The 14229-nt window shown below is 43.7% G+C and overlaps 1 protein-coding gene across 3 annotated transcripts; it reads left to right on the forward strand.

Moving 5' to 3' along the window:
* Positions 1 to 2161: 2161 nt before the first annotated feature.
* On the forward strand, positions 2162 to 13296 carry LOC308076239 (uncharacterized protein). 3 transcript variants are annotated; one of them, XM_080416432.1, is made up of 9 exons: positions 2162 to 2261; positions 4390 to 4793; positions 5131 to 5257; positions 5799 to 5846; positions 5992 to 6088; positions 6219 to 6347; positions 6652 to 6747; positions 6953 to 7149; positions 12623 to 13296. In XM_080416432.1, the coding sequence occupies exons 5-9, from the start codon at positions 6010 to 6012 to the stop codon at positions 12650 to 12652; spliced, it is 531 nt and encodes a 176-aa protein (XP_080272558.1). In that variant the 5' UTR covers positions 2162 to 2261; positions 4390 to 4793; positions 5131 to 5257; positions 5799 to 5846; positions 5992 to 6009; the 3' UTR covers positions 12653 to 13296. The 3 variants fall into 3 exon arrangements, with proteins under 3 accessions (XP_080272558.1, XP_080272556.1, XP_080272557.1); XM_080416430.1 differs by lacking the exon at positions 12623 to 13296 and having other exon boundaries at positions 6953 to 7284; XM_080416431.1 differs by lacking the exons at positions 2162 to 2261; positions 12623 to 13296 and having other exon boundaries at positions 4292 to 4793; positions 6953 to 7284.
* Positions 13297 to 14229: the final 933 nt, after the last annotated feature.

The following is a 14229-nucleotide window of genomic DNA, read 5'->3' on the forward strand; positions in this document are numbered from 1 at the left end:
GGTATGAAAAAGTTTGAGAACCCCTGGCCTAGTGTTACCGCTTCACTTCAACGTGCTTTAACTTGATAATGTATTACGGGCCCATCTTTTGATATGTTGTAGAGCTTGTCCATGCGAACACGTGGATATGTGTCTAATTTCTTTGACACTTTTATGGCGAAGATCTCCACTTTCACTATGGTCCTAAGAATCTAAAACCCTAAGACCATTTTGAGTGGTCTTAGGGTTGAATGGTCTTGTAGTGTCTTACATGGACGTGTTTCCCAGAGGAAAGCATAAGAATGCGATTCAACTTCCCTAGGCTCTAGGCCAGGGCTACTCAACTTAAGATGGCTAAGGGGCCACTCAGCAAAATACCAAAAGTCCAAGGGGCCGCCATAAAAATTACGGTCCTATTTTGGATTTTTCGATTTTGTAACACACAATAAAATGTACATTTTGACATCATATTCAGGGGTGCACATAACTTTCCGTTTGTCAACGGGGGGGGGGGGGGGGTTTCAGCACGGTGCCCACCCGGGACAGTTTTGTCAACGGGGGGGGGGGGGGGGGGGTGGGGGGTGGGGGGGGGGAGTGTGGCTTCAGGAAGTAAATCTCCAGGCTTTTATTTTTTAGTTTTGCTAAAAAATAAAAGCTTGGAAATTCCGGTCCCAGCTGTTGGTACGCAAAAGCGCCTCGCGTCGTCTGATGTGGTGCTCATTATTTATTTTGGGTGCGCATGCGCACCTGCGCACCAGTTATGTGCACCCCTGATCATATTCTTTTCACTGTACCAGTTTATTTTGTGTGTATGTCCAGTGGCATCAGTTCAGCAAAAGCTAAGGTATGGCAAGGTTAGGGTTGCCAACTCCCAGAGATTGAAATAAGGGACACCTATCCTGGGCGGGAAAATGTGGGGTCAAACCCCCCCAAAAACCCCAAATGCATAGAAAACTATGCATTATACCTGTAACAATTGACGCACCTGTATGTATGTCTGTCTGTTTGTTTTGAAAAATGTTTTAGCAACCCATACATTTGAACGGAAATGTATATTTTTAAAATGTATATTTTTATTTAAAAAAAAAAAAAAAAAAAAAAATTTTTTTTTTTTGGGGGGTTTGACCATCGGGCCGCCAAGACGCGGCGTGCGGGCCGCATGCGGCCCGCGGGCCGCGTGTTGAGTAGCGCTGCTCTAGGCCTACTAGGGCCTAGGGAACCAGCTTAAAGTTGGGGTGCCTGCGACCTTATACAGGGATTTTAATTCAGACCTCAATAGCTTCGACTACATACCTGGACAAGGAAAGTGGTGCTGTGAGGATATTATTTTTTGATTTTCGAAGCGCCTTTAACACCCCCCCCCTCCTTCCCCTTCTGAAAGACAAACTGAACAGCATGCATGTTGGCCCACACCTTGTGTCCTGGATCATGGACTACCTCACTGACAGACCACAATACGTCAGGTTGAGGGACTTTACATCTGACACTGTGACCTGCAGCACAAGAGTCCCCCAGGGGACTGTGCTGGCCTCCCTTCTCTTCACCCTTTACACGGCAGAGCTCAGACACTGCACAGAGATGTGCCACCTGCAGACATTCTCAGTAATGTAAAGTATACATAATAATAGTAATAATAATATTAATAATAATAATAAAAAAATAATAATAATACATTTTATTTATAGCACACTTTACATCTTTGGAAATCAGGTTAAAAAACAACAGGTTAAAAAACAAAAGGCACAAAAATGTTAAATGTTTTTACATGATGTGAACATCATCATTAATATCAGTTATTATCATTATTAATTTTATCCTTCAACTTCAGCCGATCTACAAGCTCACAACTTGCAGATCGGCTGTTTGCCTCTTTCTTATATTATTTGAGAATTTGGCCAATGTTTGACAATTTTTTTTTTGTATAGTTTGTTGATTACTCTTGATGCAGCAATGGTCTTTTTATTTGCTATATTTTTACTTTTTCATTTATTAAAAAGCTTACTTAAATTGTCCCTTCACTGTCATCTGGGGACCCCCCCCCCCCCCCCCCCCCCCAGAAAAAAAAATCATGTGGGGACCCCTGGCTGGTCCCGATCCACAGGTTGAGTACCACTGACCCAAAATTGCGTCAACATTACAAAGGGATTAGGCGGAGGCGGAGCCTATCCGTTTTGAACACACACTCAGACGGACCGGGGAGCTGCAGGAAGTCGAACTAACGGCTCAGGAGGAGCGAACCTTACAGACATGGATGTTTCCATGCTTCTAATCTACTATAACAGGTAAATTGAATTAGTTTATGGAATTAAAATGTTGTCCAACTTGTTAGTTCATGACCGTGGCGTGTATTTGCCCGAGTATAGCCCTGAAACATGACTGTCATATATGATATGATAGTCATGACGAAACTTCAACCTGGTGTTTGCACTTTCAACTTTACGGTCCTTACATCTAAATAAACGTTCAGATTTCAAATATAAAGTGCTTAACCCATGGCCACGGATGTTACAATTATATATGGTATCTCAGAAGTACCCGTATTTTCCGTATTGTTTAATAAAAAGCATTTTCATCCGATCGATGGCCATTTCCTCATAGAGTTATAACGTATGTAGAGTGCAATACACTTCCCAACCGATAGGGTCACAGTTAGCATATGGCGAAAAACCTAAGAAAATGGCCACCGATCGGATTAAAATGCTTTTTATTGAACAATACGGAAGATACGTGTACATCTGAGGGTCCGTACATACTTGTAACATTCGTGGCCATGAGGTCAGCACTTTATATTTGGAATCTGAACGTTTATGTGGATGTACGGGCTATAAATGGAGAAAGTGCAAACACTAGTTTGCAGTTTATCCATGACGCTCGTGATCCATGGCTATAATAGTCGTTGGTAGAAACATATTTACACACGATTAAAATATAATTGTATCCAAGTGATGTTTATAATTAGTAAATCAATAAGTCTGATTAAGTACTTTAGCCCTATTTTATACTTTTGTCGTACAACAGCGTTGCTTAAAAAAATCGCCAATCTACAAGCTCACAGCCTGTTGATTTTACTATTTTTATTAAAGGGGAAATCCACCCATTTTCAATATTTAACTATGTCATTAATATAGCATAAAGGAGTTGTGTGGAAATAAGAAAAAATTTAAAAAAAAAATTAACATTGCAAAAAAATTTAACATTGCAAAAAAATTAACATTGCAAATTACACTGTGATGACTCATCATGGTGTAATTTGCAATGTTATTTTTTTTGCAATGTTACATTTTTTTGCAATGTTAATTTTTTTTTTAATTTTTTCTTATTTCCACACAACTCCTTTATGCTATATTAATGACATAGTTAAATATTGAAAATGGGTGGATTTCCCCTTTAAGAAGAAAACCCCGACTGGATCTGTGGATCCGGATCTTCAAATAGTAAAATCAGCAGGAAGTTGACATTTTTATTCAAAAAATAAACAGTACTGGGTTTGGTGATGTTCTATATTGTCTGAATTAGCTTTGATTGTGTTTGTTTATGTGCTAAAATAGTGACTTTGAGAGCTGTTTCAGCGTACAATGTAAGTCAATGAGGAGCATATTTTGAATGATCAATTTCTAATCAATGGAGCAATTATTTTTGATTTCTTGTCCTCCTTTGGAGTTACATCATGGCAAGGTAAATACACAACACAAACCTCTACCAAAGTGGTCTTGCCCTTTTAAGCACTATCGCTTTAAACATGGAAGCCATGCCAGAACCACGCAATTTAAAAAACATAATTTACCATTATAAATCCTAACCAAACAGTAAAGAAATACCACATCACACTGGGCAGAAAAAAGTGTTAAACTGGCATTCACCTCATTAGAGCTATTTGGATGCAGTAACCTATGTTAAATCTGGAGGCCATTGCAACAATATTTTTCGAACCAGTCTGAACTAGTGTTTTGCTATTCTTCAATGTATCTCTAAAACGACTATTTTGAATCTTAATTTGTCCTTCCTGTCTTTTAGATTGTGGCAGTGTTCTGTCGCTCAAAAGCGAAGATTTCCAAGAACTTGACAAACACACTCTTGGGTTCTTGGAGATTTTCAAGTCCAAGGGAGGACGTTGTGCTCCACAACTCAAGGAGTATCTGCGGCAGGTATCACTGTTGACCTATCTCTGAAAGGACCCTTTTAGTGGTATCTCCTGTCTTTCCAAAGGGTCCAGTCGCAGCTCACTAGAGTCACCCCATGTGAAACCCAAATGCTTTCAAAAACTAAATGATAAAACAAATGTCATTTATCTATAGACACAGGTATCTGTACACCTTCACTTGTCTTTATGAGGGGATCTACTAATATTTCCTATAACTAATTAATTAAAGTCTAACACATCAATCTTCTTCTTCTTGCGTATGTCATCAGATCCTCAGCTCCGTTGCAGCAAGCCAGTCCAGCGTCTCGTCATCCAGGTTCATCAGGCCTAGGTCGCCATGTGGTGGGCGGTGTTTCGGGCAGCTGGTCATGATGTGTTCCACAGTCTTTAGGGGGTCTCCAGGTTCACAGTGGGCACTGTCCGAGAGGCCCCACTGTTGCATTGCTTCACCGAAGCGTCCCACGCTTGTCCTCAGGCGGTTGAGGGTTGTCCACTGCTTACGGGGCAGGTGCTGGCCAGGGACATCTGTGGGATCCTCGATGTAGTTGTGAAGCCTAGATGGTTCTGCTGCTTTCCACTGTTCCCTCCACCTTGCCTTGCTAGTCTGCAGTCTAACACATCAATGTTAGACTGTTTCTCTTCAAACAACATCAACACTTCACTGATACTCTTGGTAAATAAGTTTGCTATACTATTTGAAAATGGTGCCAACATGACAACTGTTTAGTTCAGGACATGGCTATGTTTAACAACGTGATACACTATCTGGTCATAATAGATCTTGGGATAACAACTCTACTTTCAAGCAGACAGAATGTTTACAGCTGTCTAGATGTACTTAAATCATTAATTGATCTGTTAATTATTTATGCGTGTACAGTATTTACAGTCTGTTCTTTCTATTGAATATAGTCATTCCAGAATTTTACTTCCCCTTAGTGGGTGTGTATTGTGTTTTCTACCATATAAAAAGGCGACATTTGACATGTAATTGTGGTTGTGGTTGTTAGGACACCGATGACCTTCCAGACATGTCCCACCTCTCCATTGGGATCCTGACCGTGGTTCCTGAAGACAGCCCGGCTTCTCCTCACTCACTGCACTTGGACTCTTCACTATCATGCATCGTCTTGGAAGGTACAACAGTGATGACCTTCAAAGTCTCCCACATGCCATCTGCCTACTGTTTGGACTGATTTACGCACTGAATTTGGAGTACCCCAAATCAATGAAGAACACCTTTGATTTTATTCAAAGAGTTCTTCTCTCACTTGGACATAAATCCCTAAAACCCAAAATACAATCTCTCAAAAACTGATGGAGTTAGTGATTGTTAAGATTAGAATAACCACTGGATTAATGCAGGCACTTTGATTGTTTAGCTTTGAATAACCATCAATTTAATGCAGACACTTTAATTTTGATTGTTACGGTTATAATAACCATTGATTTATTGCACTCATTTTGATTTTTGTATTGCTAAGGTTATAATTGAATATAAATTGAATTTATTTGTGACTTGTATTACATTCCACATTACTTTTGATTGGTCTATCTAAAATCCACAATGCATTGCATAAAGGCATAGCTATTTTTTAAAGATCTTTGACAGACTACAAACTAAGGTTACTTTTCTATGTCTCTGCAACCTTGTGATACCTTCTACCCCGATTTACAGCCATACGCTCCAGCCTCTTCTACACAGGCCTGCCGACCTGTTGATGAGGTATGTTTTCTTTAGATTTAACCCATGTAGACCTACAAGCTCTTAGCACAGCACTCGGTGCTGCGCTATGAGCTTGTATAGTAGCTTATAGTTTTGATGATTTTTGACCAAGTACAATTAAGGGCCTTTTGTCTTTTCTGCACAGCCGTATGCAGCTACATATATGGACTTGGATCAGTGGAACCAAGAAACACCCAGTGTACTGCAACCTCCATCTCCGTCCAGTGATGCTCCAGTAGAAGGTGTGGTTCCTCAGCTAAGTGTCAGCAGACTTGGCACTGTTGTCCTTCAAATTCAGGATTCATAGATGAGTTTTGCTTTTTTTTTAAAAACTTTTCTTTACAGTTTTTGACGTGCTTTCAATCTTTCTAGGTCAACCAAATCCATCTGACCAGAGCATACCAGAGGGTCAAGGGTGGCAGCCTTGCGACTCTTGTCGGTCTGAGGTGGAGAAGCTCCAGCTCCAGTTGAGGAGGATAACCACTGTGCTCTCCAGTATCAGTAAGTTTTATTGCCTGTAATGTTGCAGTTTTCAGTTGTCTGCTAATTTCTTTGTCTCACTTGAAACTTTACTTTATCCTGTACCTCTTTTGTGAGTTCTCTGACATGACTGGAAAACATTGGTATCCCAAAATAAAACTGTTTTCTGTTTACTGAAGAGCTGGGGAGATCGACCCCTGCTACTGAACAAATACTCATCAATGACTGCTATCAGAATATACTGTAGAGCTTTGTAGAACAGTACTCAATCTTATTGTTTTACAAATACACTCAGTAGACTCAGATTTTTTTGTCTTTGTTCTAGGCTCTGAGAAACTAGACGCACTGAAGGGCTTTATCACCCTGGTCGGTGACCTAGAGTCTGGAGTGTCCAGTCTCGGGCAGCAGGAGCTATATCCAGGTATGGATGTATACGTTTGCCATACATTTCACACTGAACCTGACGTTCTTGGTAGCGAGTGATCCGTGTTGTGAGCTGCAACTAGATAGTGAAGTTTTCAGAAGGTCACAGTTGTCTGTTTTCATGGTGCACTGAGCGCAGAAAGGGGTCAATGTAGCTGATGTCTTAAAATGCAGTTTGTTAATTGCTCGCTCTCTATTCACAGGCTGTGGACAGATGATTTCATCTGTGCAGCTGGCAGCCATACACCAGCGTGCCAGGAAGGACTGCAAGAGGCTATTCCACGCCTTGTTCGAGGTGTTCTTCACCCATGAGGAGTGCCGCAATGCCGTCGTATACGGAAAGCATGGTGTCATCCCAGAGGGGAAGAACAAACTGGATGAGGCGAAGAGGCACTGTTCAGTAAGTATTTGTCACACCACTAGTTCCTCAGAGTAGTGTTATAGATGGCCAGTCAGTGGAGTTGGTAACCACTTATAGACAGACATGCAAAAGTGTCACTTTTCAGCTACAGTCACCTTTTTGAACTCAAATAGGGCAATTGTGTGACACCTGACCCGAAAGAAAACAACATGTTGTCACCTTTTTCACCTCGGGCTGTTTGCATGCCTGTGTATACCACCTGTATACCACCCGTATACCACCCATAGACCACCTATAGACCACCTGTATACCACCTGTATACCACCCATAGACCACCCATAGACCACCTAGAGACCACCCATAGACCACCTAGAGACCACCTATAGTCCACCCGTATACCACCTAGAGACCACCTAGAGACCACCTGTATACCACCCGTATACCACCTGTATACCACCTATAGACCACCCGTATACCACCCATAGACCACCTAGAGACCACCTATAGTCCACCCGTATACCACCTAGAGACCACCTAGAGACCACCCGTATACCACCTGTATACCACCCATAGACTCACCTCTTCAGACTCCACCTCAGCCCGTAGCACTTGCCCTCCTAGCCTTGATGACCTTGCAGGATTATGCAAAGGACAGATACCAGGTCATTGTTGACCTGGCATCCTATAAATGCCGAGTCCACCTAGAGTCCACCTCTAGACCACCTGTATACCACCCGTATACCACCTGTATACCACCTAGAGACCACCTAGAGACCACCTGTATACCACCCATAGACCACCCGTATACCACCTAGAGACCACCTAGAGACCACCTAGAGACCACCTGTATACCACCTGTAGACCACCTGTAGACCACCTGTATACCACCCATAGACCACCTATAGACCACCTGTATACCACCTGTATACCACCCGTAGACCACCCGTAGACCACCTGTATACCACCTGTAGACCACCCGTAGACCACCCATAGACCACCTATAGACCACCTGTATACCACCTATAGACCACCCGTATACCACCTATAGTCCACCTGTATACCACCTATAGACCACCTGTATACCACCCGTATACCACCCATAGACCACCTATAGTCCACCCGTATACCACCTAGAGACCACCTATAGTCCACCCGTATACCACCTAGAGACCACCTGTATACCACCTATAGTCCACCTGTATACCACCTGTATACCACCCATAGACCACCTGTATACCACCTGTAGACCACCTATAGACCACCTGTATACCACCCGTATACCACCCGTATACCACCTGTAGACCACCTAGAGACCACCTAGAGTCCACCTAGAGTCCACCTATAGACCACCTGTATACCACCCGTATACCACCTGTATACCACCTAGAGACCACCTAGAGACCACCTGTATACCACCCATAGACCACCCGTATACCACCCAGAGACCACCCGTATACCACCTAGAGACCACCTAGAGACCACCTAGAGACCACCTGTATACCACCTGTAGACCACCTGTAGACCACCTGTATACCACCCATAGACCACCTATAGACCACCTGTATACCACCTGTATACCACCTAGAGACCACCTGTATACCACCTATAGACCACCTGTATACCACCTGTATACCACCTATAGACCACCTGTATACCACCTATAGACCACCTGTATACCACCTGTATACCACCTATAGACCACCTGTATACCACCTATAGACCACCTGTATACCACCCGTATACCACCTATAGTCCACCCGTATACCACCCATAGACCACCTAGAGACCACCTATAGTCCACCCGTATACCACCTAGAGACCACCTATAGTCCACCCGTATACCACCTAGAGACCACCTGTATACCACCTAGAGACCACCTATAGTCCACCTGTATACCACCTGTATACCACCCATAGACCACCTATAGACCACCTGTATACCACCTAGAGACCACCTATAGTCCACCTGTATACCACCTGTATACCACCCATAGACCACCTATAGTCCACCTGTATACCACCTGTATACCACCCATAGACCACCTAGAGACCACCTGTATACCACCTAGAGACCACCTATAGTCCACCTGTATACCACCTGTATACCACCTAGAGACCACCTATAGTCCACCCGTATACCACCTAGAGACCACCTATAGTCCACCCGTATACCACCTAGAGACCACCTGTATACCACCTAGAGACCACCTAGAGACCACCTGTATACCACCCGTATACCACCCGTATACCACCTAGAGACCACCTGTAGACCACCTAGAGACCACCTAGAGTCCACCTAGAGACCACCTATAGACCACCCGTATACCACCTGTAGACCACCTAGAGACCACCCATAGACCACCTAGAGTCCACCTAGAGTCCACCTAGAGTCCACCTATAGACCACCTGTATACCACCCGTATACCACCTGTATACCACCTAGAGACCACCCATAGACCACCTAGAGACCACCTGTATACCACCCATAGACCACCCGTATACCACCCATAGACCACCTGTATACCACCTGTATACCACCTAGAGACCACCTGTATACCACCTATAGACCACCTGTATACCACCTATAGACCACCTGTATACCACCTATAGACCACCTGTATACCACCTGTATACCACCTGTATACCACCTATAGACCACCTGTATACCACCTATAGACCACCTGTATACCACCCGTATACCACCTATAGTCCACCCGTATACCACCCATAGACCACCTAGAGACCACCTATAGTCCACCCGTATACCACCTAGAGACCACCTATAGTCCACCTGTATACCACCTAGAGACCACCTGTATACCACCTAGAGACCACCTGTATACCACCTGTATACCACCCATAGACCACCTATAGACCACCTATAGACCACCTGTATACCACCTATAGACCACCTGTATACCACCTAGAGACCACCTAGAGACCACCTAGAGACCACCTGTATACCACCTGTATACCACCCATAGACCACCTATAGACCACCTGTATACCACCTAGAGACCACCTATAGACCACCTGTATACCACCCGTATACCACCTAGAGACCACCTGTAGACCACCTAGAGTCCACCTAGAGACCACCTATAGACCACCCGTATACCACCTGTAGACCACCTAGAGACCACCCATAGACCACCTAGAGTCCACCTAGAGACCACCTAGAGTCCACCTATAGACCACCTGTATACCACCCGTATACCACCTGTATACCACCTAGAGACCACCCATAGACCACCTAGAGACCACCTGTATACCACCCATAGACCACCCGTATACCACCCATAGACCACCTGTATACCACCTGTATACCACCTAGAGACCACCTGTATACCACCTATAGACCACCTGTATACCACCTATAGACCACCTGTATACCACCTATAGACCACCTGTATACCACCTATAGACCACCTGTATACCACCCGTATACCACCTATAGTCCACCCGTATACCACCCATAGACCACCTAGAGACCACCTATAGTCCACCCGTATACCACCTAGAGACCACCTATAGTCCACCCGTATACCACCTAGAGACCACCTGTATACCACCTAGAGACCACCTATAGTCCACCTGTATACCACCTGTATACCACCCATAGACCACCTATAGACCACCTGTATACCACCTATAGACCACCTGTATACCACCTAGAGACCACCTAGAGACCACCTGTATACCACCTGTATACCACCCGTATACCACCTAGAGACCACCTGTAGACCACCTAGAGACCACCTAGAGTCCACCTAGAGACCACCTATAGACCACCCGTATACCACCTGTATACCACCTAGAGACCACCCATAGACCACCCAGAGACCACCTGTATACCACCCATAGACCACCCGTATACCACCCATAGACCACCTAGAGACCACCTGTATACCACCTGTATACCACCTATAGACCACCTGTATACCACCTAGAGACCACCTGTATACCACCTGTATACCACCTGTATACCACCTATAGACCACCTGTATACCACCTGTATACCACCTAGAGACCACCTGTATACCACCTGTATACCACCTATAGACCACCTGTATACCACCTATAGACCACCTGTATACCACCTATAGACCACCCGTATACCACCTATAGTCCACCTAGAGACCACCCATAGACCACCCATATACCACCCATATACCACCCATATACCACCCATAGACCACCTAGAGACCACCCGTATACCACCCATAGACCACCCAGAGACCACCTAGAGACCACCTAGAGACCACCTGTATACCACCCATAGACCACCCAGAGACCACCTAGAGACCACCTAGAGACCACCTGTATACCACCCATACACCACCCATAGACCACCCATAGACCACCCATAGACCACCTATAGTCCACCCGTAGACCACCTGTAGACCACCTGTATACCACCTGTATACCACCTAGAGACCACCTAGAGACCACCTAGAGACCACCTGTAGACCACCTAGAGACCACCTAGAGACCACCTGTAGACCACCTATAGACCACCTGTATACCACCTAGAGACCACCTAGAGACCACCTATAGTCCACCTGTATACCACCCGTATACCACCTGTATGCCACCCGTATACCACCCATAGACCACCTATAGACCACCTGTATACCACCTAGAGACCACCTGTATACCACCCGTATACCACCTATAGACCACCTGTATACCACCTAGAGACCACCTGTATACCACCCGTATACCACCCATAGACCACCTATAGTCCACCTGTATACAGACATGCAAAAGTGTCACTTTTCAGCTACAGTCACCTTTTTCAACCCAAATAGGGCAATTGTGTGACACCTGACCCGAAAGAAAACAACATGTTGTCACCTTTTTCACCTTGGGCTGTTTGCATGCCTGTATAGATATATATCTTGGGGTATCTTGTGACAATGTATACACATGTCTGTCTTACTGTGTTGTGTTTTTAGGGCTTTTATTTCGGGGGACGGGCGTGCTATAACAATTAAACTTAAAAATATGATACATTCGGAATAAATAGCCTCCAAGTAAAATTTGCAGAGAGCAAGGAGGCTGCCAAGGGCCCCTCCCCTCCCCTCATAACCAGTTGATCAGCTGTAAACTCTGTCTACACAGACTGTGGCAGGCACAGGGCTCCAGAGTGCGACCTGCCTATTGTGCTGTATGTGCGAGTTAAATCTGATTTCGAACCACCTCTGGAGGTGGTTTCAAATCAGATTTCAACTCAGATTTCAACTCGGATGTGTGCATTTAGACTGATTTAACCAGAATCTCCTGTTGACTAGTTGAGCACAATTTCCTAAATTAATATTTAAAAAAAGTTTAGGTTGGAGTCAGGTGCTGGTGAAAGTGTATGCAATGCTTTAGATGCTCATTTCAAATTCCAGTCCAGTCTTTTAGCCAACCCGCACTGGCTGCTGCAGATTAAGTGTCTTTGTGTTTTATATGTATACAAAATTGAGTGTTTAAATCCCATGTGCTTTCTTGTTATCTTATCTTTCAGCTGCTGCTCAACGATCGGACCGAAAATTAACCCAGTTGAACTATGAAAAGACGGTCAAGTCTTGGCTGCAGTTTGCGCCTGGCCGTCAGGGAGGCATCCCGAGGAATGCTCTGGAGCAGCAGGGACCGGATCTGGATGCAGGTGGCACCTCTGCAGGTTCCCTCCCTCCCTGAAGGGATTAACCCATTACAACCGGGACAGCGTTTTGCGTTTGAACTTCAACCATTTTTTCTTTTCTTTAACCCATCTAGACCGGGACAGCGTTTTGCGTTTGAACTTGGACCTTTTTTTCTTTTCTTTTTATAAAAAACAACCCAAAAAAAATCGTGAAAATGAATATTTTGTCCCCGATTCTGTCTTCTAAATACTTCTTCCAAATCTGTGGTTCTCAAATTTTTCCATGTCAAGGACCCCCAAAATCACATGTATTTGGACGCAGACCCCCACCTAGAAAAATATCCTTCCAGGGACCCCCAGAAACAGATTTCAGTTACAAAAGTTTCCTTTGAAAAATATATATTCAAAGATTTGAACAAATGTTTACGATTTTTTAAAAATAGCAGATCTATCATTTAGAAGACATTCACAGAATCGGGTCAAAATATCCAAATGCTTGCAGACATTTTCACGATTTCTTTCATAAATAGCAGATCTACAATCTTGTATATGTTCTATATTTCATCTGTTAAAGCATAAAAACAATGGTTAAAGCAGTTCAACGCAGGTCTAAATGCCTTGGTTCAATAAATGTGAAGATTCAAATCATATTGTCTGTCTTTATTTTTATATTTTCACATTTTGGGAAATGTAAGGTAATTTTGAACAAGATGTAGCCTTACAGTATATCAGCATACATAATTTAAAATGTACATGCAGATTACCATTAGGTTGTTGGATGATCAGGATCAATATTGATTCCTAATATGATTCAGTATAATCCAATTAATAAATTAAATCAGTGTTCGATTCCTGATGTTGATTCAACATAAAATCAACTAAAATGTGCATGCAGATTACCATTTAGATGATGGTTGAATCAATGTTGATTCCTAATGTTGATTCAACATTAAATCAACTAAAATGTGCATGCAGATTACCATTTAGATGATGGTTGAATCAATATTGAGTCATAACGTTGATTCAACATAAAATCAACTAAAATCAGCATGCAGAATACCATTTAGATGATGGTTGAATCAACGTTGATATAGTGTTAGTTAGTGGTTGAAACCCAACGTTGAATCAAATAATAATGGCGTTGTGATTTCAGTACAGTTTCAACGTTGAGATTGAACGTTGAGTCAACCGTTATGGCCGACTATTTTTCAACGTTGATTCACCCATATTTTGCTATCTGGGGAGTGACTGAGGTTTTGTTATGGTAGGATTAAAGGGACCAACAGGATAGGACCAGTTTACTAAGTGAGTTTTGCACTACAGTAGTGTGGCTTATGACACACGCACGCACGCACGCACGCACGCACGCACGCACGCACGCACGCACGCACGCACGCACGCACGCATGTACGCACGCACACAGGCAGGCAGGGGTGAATGCAAGATCTCCTGGCAGAGATAATAATCACCTCCACCAAGGATGTCATGTT

The sequence above is a fragment of the Gymnoscopelus braueri genome (genome assembly GCF_963280865.1).
Source record: "Gymnoscopelus braueri genome assembly, chromosome: 20".
In the NCBI taxonomy this organism is placed as follows: Eukaryota; Metazoa; Chordata; class Actinopteri; order Myctophiformes; family Myctophidae; genus Gymnoscopelus; species Gymnoscopelus braueri.

Bases quoted from the DNA above. Each gene is read 5' to 3' on its own strand.
- LOC308076239 (XM_080416430.1), top strand. From the start codon at position 6,010: ATGGACTTGGATCAGTGGAACCAAGAAACACCCAGTGTACTGCAACCT. The intron at 6,089-6,218 runs GTGTGGTTCCTC...CAATCTTTCTAG, and splicing joins CAGTGATGCTCCAGTAGAAG to GTCAACCAAATCCATCTGAC. The intron at 6,348-6,651 runs GTAAGTTTTATT...TCTTTGTTCTAG, and splicing joins CACTGTGCTCTCCAGTATCA to GCTCTGAGAAACTAGACGCA.